Source organism: Mus musculus, chromosome X (assembly GCF_000001635.26).
Source record: "Mus musculus strain C57BL/6J chromosome X, GRCm38.p6 C57BL/6J".
NCBI classification, from domain to species: Eukaryota; Metazoa; Chordata; class Mammalia; order Rodentia; family Muridae; genus Mus; species Mus musculus.
In genome coordinates this window covers 23,277,477-23,291,261 of record NC_000086.7, presented here as the reverse complement: position 1 = coordinate 23,291,261, position 13,785 = coordinate 23,277,477, and the positions used below count along the sequence as shown (strand labels likewise).

At 35.0% G+C, this 13,785-nt stretch overlaps 1 protein-coding gene across 16 annotated transcripts in view; it reads left to right on the top strand.

Annotated features, from left to right (window-relative positions):
• Positions 1–13,785, top strand: part of Klhl13 (kelch-like 13) — a 145,891-nt gene that overhangs the window by 73,900 nt on the left and 58,206 nt on the right. Inside the window, exons 1-3 of one of the 16 annotated variants that reach the window (NM_001381893.1) lie at positions 5,455–5,536; positions 6,060–6,104; positions 6,590–6,702. The exons of 11 other annotated variants lie outside the window; for them this stretch is intronic. In NM_001381893.1, coding sequence (NP_001368822.1) covers positions 6,605–6,702 — 98 coding nt within the window. In that variant the 5' untranslated portion in view covers positions 5,455–5,536; positions 6,060–6,104; positions 6,590–6,604. Of the gene's footprint in view, positions 1–5,454; positions 5,561–5,589; positions 6,703–13,785 lie in introns of those variants that run through there. 4 more of the 16 variants (XM_030251491.1, NM_001381894.1, XM_030251490.1 and 1 more) reach the window with 4 other exon arrangements.

Sequence of the window (13,785 nt, the reverse complement as noted above, 5' to 3'; positions counted from 1 at the left end):
TGTGAGCATCCACTTCTATATTTGTCAGGCACTGGCATAACCTCGCTGGAGTCAATTATATCAGGGTCCTGTTGGCAAAATCTTGCTAGCATATGCAATTGTGTCTGTGCACGGTGTTAGGTGGTTGATTATGGTATGGATCCCTGAATGGGACAGTCTCTGCATGGTCCTTCCTTCTGTCTCATCTCCAAACTTTGTCTCTGTATGTAACTCCTTACATGGGTATTTTGTTCCCCATACTAAGGAGGGATGAAGTATCCACACTTTGGTATTCCTTCTTCTTGAGTTTCATGAGTTTTGCAAATTTTATCTTGGGTATTCTAAGTTTCTGGGCTAATATCATCTTATCAGTGAGTGCATTTCATGTGTGTTCTTTTGTGATTGGGTTACCTCACTTAGGATGATACCCTCCAGATCTATCTATTTGCCTAAGAATTTGGCGCACGCTTTTAGTCCCAACACATTGGGAGGCAGAGGCAGGCGGATTTCTGAGTTCGAGGCCAGCCTGGTCTACAGAGTGAGTTCCAGGACAGCCAGAGCTACACAGAGAAACCCTGTCTCAGAAAACAACAACAACAACAAAAAGAAAAAGTGCAAGGCCAAATCAACTTTAATGTTTTGATATTAGTACGGTTTTTATTTGATTTGGGGTGTATTTGTTTATTTGGTTTTTTTTTTGTTTCTTCATTTGGTCTGCTTTGTTTTGTTTTGTTTTGTTTTGTTTTGTTTTGTTTTGTTTTGTTTTCAAGACGGGGTTTCTCTGTGTAGTACTGGCTACCCTGGAACTTAATCTGTAGATCAGGCTGGCCTCAACATTAGATATACGACTGCCTCTGCCTCCCAAGTGCTAGGACTAAAGGCATTTGCTACCAACAAATAGTAGTGGTTTTAATGAATATATTTGTAGGAAATTTAAAGTTTTAATGAAAAGTCTAGAAAATAATAAAAGAAAATCACGACATTTCATATAGCAATTCCATTTAGTATTGTATAATTTTAATGCATCATTAAGATTAGTTTTCCATGAAACCTGCTTCTGGGAACCCCCTCCCAAATGTTGTAAATTTCTAAACAGGGAGAGGAAGGGATGAAGTAATTGGGTAATCTTCCAAACTCAGCTTTAGCCAAAACAATAATATTCTCATGGGAATATAATAGATATTTGCATATAAGCATTTATTTTTAAAAATGCTAGAATTATCAATTAAACTTGAAATGTTGAAGCAAATTTACTATTTGAAAGGCCTTTTATATCCCTGGGTTTTATTAATGATGAAATATTTCTAAAATAGTATAGAAAGTATTGATTTTCTTTAATTGGCACACTTTTTGTGTAGTATGCATTGTGCTTATTATTTTCTTTCTTTTTTAATTAGGTATTTTCCTCATTTACATTTCCAATGCTATCCCAAAAGTTCCCCATACCCTCCCCCCCCCACTCCCCTACCCACCCACTCCCACTTTTTGGATAACAACTGGACTTTTGTTCATTGCTTAATATAGTCCCTGGGCATCTTCGTCCACCCACTACTACTCCTGACTTAGCCCCATAGCCTTTGCAGGCTCTACCAATAAATTAGTAAGACTGTGTAGGTGGCAATCAAGTAAGACTTCCAACTATAAATGTTTAACCAACTATAAATATTTGACGTAAAAATCAGAAGTTCTTTCTGTTCCCATTCCAGTCATTACTCCCTTGCTATTCCTTAAACAATTTCATCCTTGATTCCTTATATCACATGCTCTGCTTTTTCAGTACACCAGCTCTTTACATTGCTACCACTGCATAACTAATTATTCTTAGCCATTGGGGCTATTCAAGAGTTCTGTCCTTTGTATTACTTATGCTACAATTGAGTAAGGAATTTCAATTTCTGCACTTGCATATGAACATAAGATAGTGGTATTCTGTCATGAGTAGTCTTAGCTATAATTTCATATGTCTCCATAGATCTGTTGTGGGACCATATATATCTGTGTAGTTCTATTAGGAAATTTTCAAAATAGAATTATCCAATATGGTGTTCTGTGGAAACTTTTGAGATTGATTGTAACAAGGCTATGAATAAGAGTATCTATGAAGAAAATTGTTGTATATTTTATATTCAAGTTCACAGAAACAAATTAAGGAGACAGACAAGATTATAATCTTACTGTATATGAAAGATATACATACATGTATATGTGAAGAGTATTTCCCAAAAGAATTTTGATGTGCTGTTCACTTTTGTTGTTCTTATTGTTGTTGTTGTTGCATACTTGGTAAGAATTACAAGTCCTGGTTGCCATGTATATAGTTTATTAATTGGTAGAACATAACATAAATGAGTATGCAGCTTGTATGATCTGTAACAATCTTGTCAGGACAATATTATTGTAGATTGGTCTGAAGAGATAGTGTCACGATTGCTAATTACAAGATAAATAGATTCTCAGACTACACCAGGCTGTACCAGCCAGTCAGATAATTCACTTCTACAAGTTATTTGATAACTACTGAGAAAAAAGAGTCAAGAAAAATAGCTTTATTGTCTCGATTTTCCCTATACTAACACTGCCTTAAGTTGTACTTACATTATTTTCCACCTGACCATTCTATACATTGTACAATTAAAATTTCAGGTATAGTTCTGTAGTGTACCTTTTCATTTGGGTGATTCTGTCCCATTTCTGTGTTTCAGTTGACATCCAATAGAAGGATGAAATGTCTCTTATTTGTCCTTGTTTCTTTAGAAAATGCTAAGATAATTAGCAGAATGTGGTTCACTTCAGATAGAAGCATACATCGAATGGATAGTCTGAATGAAAAACTTTAGGAATGCTATAGAAGTAACTCTGGACTAGGAAATTGAAAACCATCTTTTAGCTAGTCAGCACTATGACAGAAGACAAATTAACTTCTCTGAGCTCAGAATTTTAATCTCTACAAATGAGAATACTGAAAAATATGTTTTTTTTAGGGAATCTATCAGTTCTAAATCTTTGCCTACTTTGGAAGCCATAGGGTTCTGTGGTGTAGGAACTGTCCAAAAATGATCTTTCTTTCTATGGCCTTGACTAAGAACCATCATTGTCTTCTGGCTATTTTATCTCTGAGACGCATGTTGCACAGGTACTTAAGACATTAATGTTTATAAAATACTTAGAATATCCTTCTGTCTTCTGTGGTGCTATATGACAGCCTCCAAGTGTTCTGTATATGAAATCAGTGTTCCCTATGCTATGCTTAGGGGACAGTAGCAAAGTAGTGTTTCACTGAGTGAGTAAAATTACATTTTAAATGTATAATTAACCATCTTATATAGATGCAAATATTTTGGGTTCTGGGATTGATGGTAGTTATGATTACATTCAATATTTGCTATTAGGTTCTCTGGTAAGAGAATGACATCTGGTTAATTTTGATACTGCTAGTTTTTAATGTGGCAATTTGACCTGGGTAGAGTTTATTTCTAAACAATGTATGAAGAATGCTATTGTTAAGCAAATTTAAATTGATGACAATTCATGGACCATATTTCTACTTAAAGTAATTATTTTTATGCCCGTGGCATAATGATTATTTGAAGGTGACAGATAATTACAAAGCATATAGCAGTTTATTAAGCCCAAAACCTAGACTTGAATATAAATAAATGATTAAAATTGAGTCTAATAGTATTTGCATTTTATGTCTTTAAGGATGCTAAATATGGGATGTAAGGAAGCAGTTTCTGTTTCTTATCACTTTGAGCAATTATTAAAATCATTTTACTTAACACTAAATCTCTCAGAAATCTAGACTGAAAATTGACAACTGAAAATGGCTTTGATTAGTTTCTTTGGTTCTTAATGATAGTAGACAAATATTTGGTTGGTTGGTTGTTGTTTGCTTCAGTCAGTTATTAACAGACGAATGATACCTAAAGGGTATTTGTAAGAGAAAGGACCATCAACTATATACTTTAGAAAGTTGTAAAGCTCTCACCCTGTTTTCTGTTCAGCAATTTTGAGGTGTCTCTCTGGATAGATAGCTACTAGAAACACTTGTTACTGTGGTTTGGTTCAAGTCTGGGTTCTGACAAGGTGAAGTCACATTTACAATTGCTGCTTTGTAGAATTGCCATAAGTCTAAAAGCCTAGACCTCTTCTTCCTAAAATATACTTTTCTTGCTGCAAACAGCTAACATATTGCTATTTTATGTTTAATATTTTCAAATGTCTGCATGTGCTTTAGACATTGAAATTTAATTAGAAACTCATTTTGGAATGAGGCATCGCAAGATGGATGTATACATACATTTGTGTCTCTGTACATGCTTGTGTGTGTATATGTTTATGCATATATTTTTCCTTTGGGTTTCAAACAGCTCACTGTTTCTGAGGTCTTTCCTAGACAACATAAAATCCCCCAATATGAAATAGTATCTATGGTGTATTTGTATTTGTAGTTTATTGTTAATCAAGTATGTTTTCACTGCTAAGATATTGATAAATATTCTTTTCTTTGATCCATTTAAGATTTCTCTGACATAGTTTTGGGTTGAGTATTAAAAGGAGTTGGAAATTTTTTGGCGTTTTCTTTTCTCGAGAAGTAGTTAGTGTATGATAGAATAAAAATTATGTGTGAGGTAATGATGGCTAATGCTAGTTTAATATTTATAAGGTTTATGGATTACTGATAAGTGCTTCAAAATAAACATTGTCTTTCCAGACATGAATGTGCATGTAAATACAACTCCTACATCTCTATTTATAACTCATAAGAAGTGGCTTTTTGCTTCGATAATGAACTAAATTTGAAAAAGAAGTTGTGATAATCACAGTTGATTTCATGCTTTGTTTCTGGTGTATTAAGTGATGTGGTTTTGGGATTTTTGAAAGTTATTTCTTATTAAAGAAACATTCATCTGTAAGATTTTTTAATACAAAAAAAACTTTTTTAAGGGACTGAATCTCTTTAGAAAACAAGATAATTTGAAAAGACTATTTGGCTGGAGGTAAAAGGTTATTGTCTAGATATGAATATAAGAATAAGTATGAGCTCTTTGTTGTGGCAGTTATAGTCTTTAAAAGGTAGTGACTTTTCTGTTATTGGTGGTCTGTATTAAGTTGGTGTTGATGGAGACAAGATAATTTTGTTTTTATTAGAATAGAGAGGTGTTAGGAAGGTAAGTTTTTATTTTTTAGCAGCAACTTGCCCATTTAAGAAGTAGTATTTTTCAGCTTGTAAAGAGTTTTGAATAGTATTAATTTAGTTTAACCTAATTTTACTTTCAATGTTGCATAGAAAATTTGTGAATTTGTTTTGCTGTTTTAAACAAAAGTGTAAAACACCCAATCACTTTGGGATTATTTACAACACTATTTTCAGGCAGTATTTTAAAACAATGTAGATGAACCCTTTATTTGACATTGCTTTCATGGAATACCTCAAGCTGATTTAACCGCAGCTTCAATTTTTGGAACCTCTTTGACAATCGCTAATCCCAAGAGGTTACTGGACCGCTGCTGAGCTGTGGAGTGGTCCCTGCTGGACACCTGCTTGGCTAGCAGTGTCGGTCTTTCCTCTAGACAATTTGTGAGCTGTTTGGGGGGCGGGGGAGGAGTAAGGGGGTGAACGGGAGGAGAAAAGGGGAAGAAGGGGAGGGCAGTATTGAATTAGATTGTTGATAGCGTCCCTCTGAGGACTGCTATTAAGAGCACGCTATTCTGTACTTCTCTGCTGCAGAAGACAGAGAGGTAGTCGTGTTGCCACAGCATGTTGTAAATGTACGAGGTTTTGCTCATCCCGGCTTGGAAATAAAAATAGGGGAAGGAGTGCAACTTGAATCAGAAGCTACTAGAGGAGCGCGCAGAGTTCTGCAGCAGTTTATATTTGCTCTGACATTTTGCTTTCTTCTAACTGGAAAACAGAGGACCTGGCATTTTTTAAATGGGCTTTTCTCATAATGGCATTCTTGTATTGTGTGGCCAGAGCTTTCACAGGAGGAAAGCGGGCTGCTGAATTTAGTCACTGATCTCTATTAGCTGTGGCCTAAGGCTATGCTGAGGTTTATATCCCATTTGTACTGTTGCAGCTCAAAAGAAGAATGTTCAGAGGATGACAAATGTATTCTGAGTAGGTATGTTGTTTCATTTTTATATGAAACCCATCTATTTTTTTCTGTTACTATTGGTTAGAAATCAGGTTAATAGGTGCAGAACATAGTACAATGCTGCAGTATCCCTGTTAAGGTAAAACAATGGTATTGCAAGCTTTAAAAAAAAAAAAAAGCACCCTAGCTGCTTTTATTAAGTAAAGCTGCATTGTGTACAATGCATAGTACAGTGTACACACACACACACACACACACACACTGCAGTCAACACTTTCCTAACGAGGTGGCACTATTGTTGAGTTGGAAGGATAGAATCATCTTATTGCTTTAGGGGACAGGACGATTTAAAGGAGGTACCTTGCATTCCTATTGTACAGATTGGAAGCATCGGTTTTTAGGGCACTGGCAGAATCTTTTGCTTGTTCTCCGCGGCTGCTGTGTCAGTACACTGTGGAATGGAAGTGTTAGTTGGTAGTCTGTTATGGAAACGCTGTTTACTGTTATTGTAGTACCGTGGTGACAACATGCCATTGAAATGGAAAACGAGCTCTCCTGCTATCTGGAAATTCCCAGTTCCTGTGCTTAAAACATCCAGGTCAACTCCACTTTCTCCAGCATACATGTAAGTGAGAGAAAATAGGATATTAAAGTGGGGTTTCATTCATGAATCTGCCGTGTGGCAAACTGTGGGAGGGGGATCTCAAATAGGAACATCCCCCGACTGACAAGATCGAGAAACAAACAAACAGCCAGCCAAACAAACAAAAACCCTCAAGCTTGCTTACATTTAGACATACTGGCATGCCCAAGTTAACATTGGTTTTGTTTTCCTAGAGTTTATTTCAGCTTAAAGTGTTGAATGCAAATCTAGTCATTACTATGAAGATATAGCCAAAGGATTTTATAAGGAAACTTTAACATTTAACATGAGCTTCTTGGAATTTTTATGTATCTGAAACAGTGATTTCTTTTGTGTATTAGCTTAAAATCTGCTGATTCTTGATGTTCATGATATGCTAAATATGGGGATGTTTTGTATATTTTTTGCATGAATTTGAAACATTCATAGTTCATCAAACGAGTCAAGACCTTTACACTCTAGTTCTGTATAAATATTAATGAATGAATGATATGTCTTTCTTAGTGTTCATTCAAGTTGTGAAGTACAAGTTCAAATTTAGGTGGCATGTTACTTCTCTGGGCAATTACTTATATATTCAGAGGTGGAAAAGAGTATTCTAACAAACAGCTGTTTAGAAATGTGTTTTTAAATAAAGAGCTATAGAAATACATTGGGCAACCTGTTTGGAATTTTAAAAAAATATATATTTTAAATATATAAAATAATAGCATTAAAAATAAAATCTCGGAGCTATGCTGAAATGTTCTTTTGAAGTATTGTTCTAAATCTTCCTCTGGAGGAAGAATGAGTGCAGGAAAGCTGAACCTTTTAAGAAAACGACATTAGCACAAGGAAATCTTTTGAGTATTAAAGGTGCTTGAACTCTGAATGTTCCCTTGAAATTATTTTTGGTGGACAGTCATAATGTGGAAATTGTTTTTGCTTTAGGTGATACATGTATTTAGAAGTCCATTGTGTGTTGTCATTTTTAAACTTAGTTGTATATGATATACAATAGTCAGGTCTTTTGAAAGGTACTCAGTTGTTTTTACTGTAATTGAAGTGATTCCCTGGAAAGCATTGAAAAATGAGCATATTTCAGAGTCATTTTGAGATCATTTTTCATGGTGGTCCTTGTGTTCTGGGTTATTTTATCTAAATGGCTAGTGGAATCTTTTTTTTTTAAGTGAAATAATTTAGTTGATGTTTGTGAAAATAGAACAGCTATGTTTGGGTTGCAGATGCTGTATTTAGGAAAAGCACAAATTAATGGGAGGTACCAATTAGTGGAACTCCTTCCAATTATTTGAGAAAAACAGGATAGCTTCCCAACTTTATGAATCTTGGCTAATGAGGAATGGTGAAATATATACAAAAAGCAACTTAACTATAAACAAAACAAAACCCTGCAAAGATCACTTGGTTACCATGAATAATAGTAATTAATGTTTATGGTATTTTTACTATGTTTCTCTGTTCAAATGATCCAACTTATACTCCCTTTTGAGGTTCCTTTGCCCTTTTTAGAGATATTTAAATATATGCCCATATTTTAATAATTCTTTTTTTTTTGATTCTTACTAGCCACAAAGCTCAGATGCAAGGTAACACAACATTTTTAATAAATGACTTTTCTTCCCTCGAATTCATCTGTTTAGAAGGTAAAAGGTAGAAAATACTGTGCTCTTACAATGGTGAATACTATTTACTGGTAATATGCATAGGTAGGATGGAAAGATGTTTGAAGAGCTAAAGATTAGGCTAGACTATTTTGACTGGCACCAGGCAATAATATTAAATTGGTCCCAGTGTGTTTTCTTTATAAACATATTACTACCAAACATTAAATGAATATACATGTAGATAAAAAAATGTTTGATATGGAAAAAGCTCACTTGGGGAGTATGTAAGTTGATTGCCTGTTACCTTTTAGATCACAATGCATTGAGTCATTTGACCACCAATCATAAAGCGTGTTGCTGTCATCAGTACTTTACACTCTACTTACTCTATTTAAGATTAACATAAAATTCAAGTCTCAGATGATCAAACCTAAGTTAGATTACTAGGTTAGGTACCAATATTTGGCCTTAGAATTGTTTGGCTTATCTGCCAAAATCTTGGGGTTTGTTGCTGTTGCTCTTTAAACTCTTTACATTGCAATGGAAGAATTAAATTCAGACTCCTTGGCATACTGTGATCTGTTGGACATTGATCTATCATGTCTTAGAATTTCAAGCCATATTTTGAATAATCTAGACTCACTCACAGTTTAGGTGCAATCTTCTTGTACGTGTGCCTGTGTAACACAAAGAATGCTTTACAGGGTTTTATGATTATGTACTGCAATTTGTCAAATGCACATTACATGACTGTGATTGGAAGCAAGTATTTTCTCAAAGACTGAACTGCCAAAACAAGTTTTCCTTAGTTATAGCACAACTGTACTGTAGGAATTCAGCACGTACAACAAAATATAAAGGGTCTTACATTATCTTTCTAAGCCCAGTGTCAGTGCTGTTTGGCTCGAGCTTTGCTTTGATGCTCTAGACAGGTCAGGGATGCTATGCTAACATCTGCTACAGTACAGAACATTGAATTCATTTTCAACATCAAACAAATATGTTGTGTTTGCTCCTTTGGGATTTATAGCTCGAGTTTGTTTTCTCTTTTTAGATAGTTGAAATGTCTCAATATTTTCAAGAGTGGTGACAATAGTGACTATGGCACCTTTAAGGAAAGCTGTTTTATGTAGCATACATTTCAATTATGATGTAATGCATTAGGGAAGATAGAAGAATTAGGGTAATTTTGGCCCTGTTTACTGAGTAGACATAGTCTTCATCCAGTTTCAGGTTTGAACACGTGCAGAGTGGTATGCCATCCATCTGGATTTCGGAAGGGATTCTCTTAATAGAAACAGAGTCCTTGGTGACATGTTTGTGCTACCGTCTGTTCAACACTAGGTTGAAGTTCAGCCTTAGCCTCAGGGAGGTTTTCCTGGTCAGTGAAAACTGCATTAGTAGAGACTCTGCTCTTGACAGGTGGAAACCATATAAATTCCCCTGTCATTTGGCTTAAATTAATAAAGCTGAAAGGGCAACCGCATTGAAGTGCTTTGCCAGTGTTTTGGTATTCGTTGTTTTAAAACAGCAAATGGCTCATTCAGACCAATGTTATAGGATTAATGCATTGTTACATTCTGAACACACACTGGAACAGTGTTAGTACTAGAGAGGTTTTCTTCTTTTCTTCACAAACACAAAGTTTTATCAGTAATAGAAGTGTGGAAAGAAGGTGGAAAATAACTAGGTTAAGAATTGTATGGTGCATCATAACAGTGAATTTTAGCAAGATGGGCTAAGAGATGACTGATATTAGTGAACTAATTTGAACCAGAATGAGTCTCATCCTCCTTTAGCCCCTACGATTGTAATTAGTTAGCTTTCTGTTTAAAATTTGTTGTATATGTAAACTATATTTTATAGTTAATGCCAACAGTATCATATTTCATAGCAATTTTTTAATCAATAAAATTCAGTCCTTAGATTTCCACAGAAAAACATTTTGCATGCTATGCTAATTTTCCCCATTTCTGGATGATTCAAAATACAGATATAAAACAAAACGCATATTTTTATCCTTTTTGATATTTTCTTTCCCTTTGTTTCCCTAAGAATATCCTCTACTAATTCATTGTACAAATCAAAACTTGTAGTTTGAAAAATCTCTCTTAACTACTGCAATATTTCAGTAGTCTCAAATTTAGAAAGAGTGATCTCTTCTACTTTTAGTACATAAACTTTTAATTTTGTGTCTGTTTGATTTGTCTTTGCTACATAAAAAATTATGTCAATAAATCATATAGCTAATGCATTAGACTAATTTGTGTTGCTCTGTCACTTTTGTGGCATGGTGGTTAGTAATTTGCATTGTCTTGGCTTACAGAAGGGTTACCTTATCATTTATTAATAGAAAATCACAGTGACCTTTGAGGCGATTCTGAGAGCTCATATACTTCCTTTAATTAGTGCAGGGACCCCTTCTGTGATACTTTTCAAGGATTCTGATCCATGACCTCCTTGAACACTGTCAGGAAAAGAGAATTGACTACCTCCCCAGAATAGCACCCTTCTTCATTCATGGACAGGTTTTTGTACTGTGCAAAATCAGTTCCTCCTCTTTTATTTCCAAGTAGAGTCTCATGGAGCTAGTATATTTAAAAGTATTTCTTGAATAGAGCCAAGCTTGGAAACTGTCCTGTGTGTCATGGTTCCCAGACACTTCATGCTTAAGTTGTTTTCACTCAGTACTTCTATGCAATGTATGTGGTCCCATTAGGGGAAGACAGCCTTTCATTTTTGCAAACTTTTCTTGTTAGAGACTTATGACTAGACTGTACCTTCTCTTCGTCAACATTTATTCTTTTAGCTATTTAAGATACTTTAGTCGGGCATGTTCAAGTTAACTTAAAATTTCCTGGTCAATCCCATTGTGTATTTTTAAAAACCATTTAATAATTCTACACACCATCCATGTATAAAACAACAGCTAGTGTTTCTTTTACTTTCAGATATTTCAAAAAATTTTACTTGCCAATCATTTATCTGGCTTCATTCTTTTTATCCTTAATGAGATGCTGCTACCCAGAATCCCTCCCTGCAAAGCAACTGCCCATAGTGGGCAAGAAGTAAAATTGCAAATCTTGATATTGTGAGAAGTCCACAGTTACTAGGGATTCCTCCCATTCAGCTTGACAGAATGTGCAGGCCAGATGTATGTAGAACCAAATTTGAGAGGAAAGAGTGAGAGAGCAATGTCTGTGTAAATAACTTTATTGCAGTTAAAGAGTTAAGCAATAAGCACTGCAGAAGATATTTTACATTGAAATGGCACTCGCAGTGTATTCCTGTGTGTTTCTTCAAGTCTATACCAAAGAGGACAGATACGTGCATGCTAGGTATTCACAGTGCATGCTACTTTCTCAGTCATCTTGTAAGTTGAAAATATCACAGGAAAAAAAAAAAACCAATGAATTCACTACACCTAACTTACTTCCTATCCCTGACTACCATCACAGCATACTGTAAGGTGGTAGTTTATGTTTATCATCATAATGTGTGACTGTGACCTAGAGTGACACAGTCTTGTGATAATATAAGAAAAGGTTTGCTTCTGAATGCATATTTTATAGCAAATAAAAAAGTAAGTGTGTGTGTGTGTGTGTGTGTGTGTGAGACTATTGTAAATCAGGAACTGCCATATTCTAAATCAGTAACATTCAGCAGTGCTCGATATTGCATGCCAAGTGTAATGGCTGAGTGTTAGGCAAATGCAGTGCTTACAGTCAGTCAGTAACTATTCTCCATCTTCCATTCTGTTTTTAATCCTGTTTTCCTTCTATGAAAATTCTAAAGCAAGATAGGTATTAAACACTTTCAATTTTGATAACTGATTCAAAGACAATGAAAACATTACAGAAGAAAAATGGATCTTAAGCCTAATGAGGCACAAATTGGAGATAGGTGCCAGATTTTAAAACGTATACTGCATAGTATTCAAAATAATTTGTACTTAATCCTGATGGTAACTCTCTAAACAACAAAATGGAGGGCCACTCTTACGTTAGACAGGAAATAACTTATTGGTCAGATGCTTTTTATCACATAATGGTACTTACCTAGCTTTCCAAGCAGCAATCATTCTCTCTAAACTATTTAATGGAATTCTGGGTTAAAGTGACATAATATCATTTTCAATTACAGTAAATTTTTTTTACTGACATCACTAACTATGATAAAGGGATCTGTTGTTTTTACTCAGCTGTTCACATTTATGGCTTGCTAAAGTGAGAGCATGCACACCTTGTTTCAGAGCACATCTTAAAATGGGGTTCAGTGGAGAAGTGAAATCAAATCCTGCAATAAGAAAATAATAAGAGCTTAAAAGTTTACCATGCATATCATACTCTAAATTTCATATGAGAATGTATCCTATTTTTTAATGTCCTTGTTTGGCATGGTTAATATTATTTACTGAGGGCTACTATGAAACTGTTAAGCACCTTCTATGAAACTGCATACATAAATGTACTCTCCCATTCTTACAATCACAGACACAGAGTTTCAGGTAAATTAATTAGCTTGTTCAGTATGATAAGTGATGCCATAATTTAAACCCAGGGTTACCTGATTTCAAAGCCTTTGCTACCTCTAATACCTTTTTCATTTGTGTAGATGTTTGTGTCTTCTAAATTAAGTTTAATGTCATGTGTGGTGCTTGGTATGGGACCCCGGTTTTGTGGATGCTAGGCAAGGTCTATATCACTGAACTATAACCCCCCAAAAAAAACTTTTGCTAATTTTTATTTCATATTTTAATTAGAGATAGGCAGTCTGGTAGCTGAGGTTTTTGTTTTGTTTTGTTTTTTGTTTTTTGGGTTTTTTTGTAGTGAGTAGTGGTATAGAAAAAGAGACTCATCTGCATATTGTCAGCTGGAAAAGTTGTTCAGAAATATTGGGTTAACTTTGTTCACTTGCTGTTCTCATCTACTGTCTCCTGATATGAGTATAATTTCTTTTCTGGAATAATTTTTGTGTGGATTTTGTTGTTTTTGAGACAGGGTCTCACAATATGGCCCTGGTTAGCCTGTAACTTGCTGTGTAGAACAGACTAGTCTGGAACTCACAGAATTCTGCCTCCCAGGCATGGACCACCACACTTGGCCTGTGGAATTCTTAATGCAGTATTCTACTTTGGTTCCCTGTGGAAACTGGATACCATGGACAGTGCTATAGCTGGTATGTTCTTTTTAGCACTGTCAAGGACACCTTTCTAGTCAGTTTGTTTAATATTTTCTTGAGGACAATAATACCCTATATACTTGCACTCAATACAAATTTAAATGCCCCATTTCTTAGCTTTCTATTGCTTTAGTATTGAGTTAATGTGGACTGGTAGCCTAAAGCTTCACAAATGTATTATTTTACAGTTTAGTAGATCATAAGTTTGATACTGGACTCAGCAGGCAAAAATTCAAGTTTCAGCAGGGCAGAGGCTCTAGGGGAAATCTGTTTCCTGCTC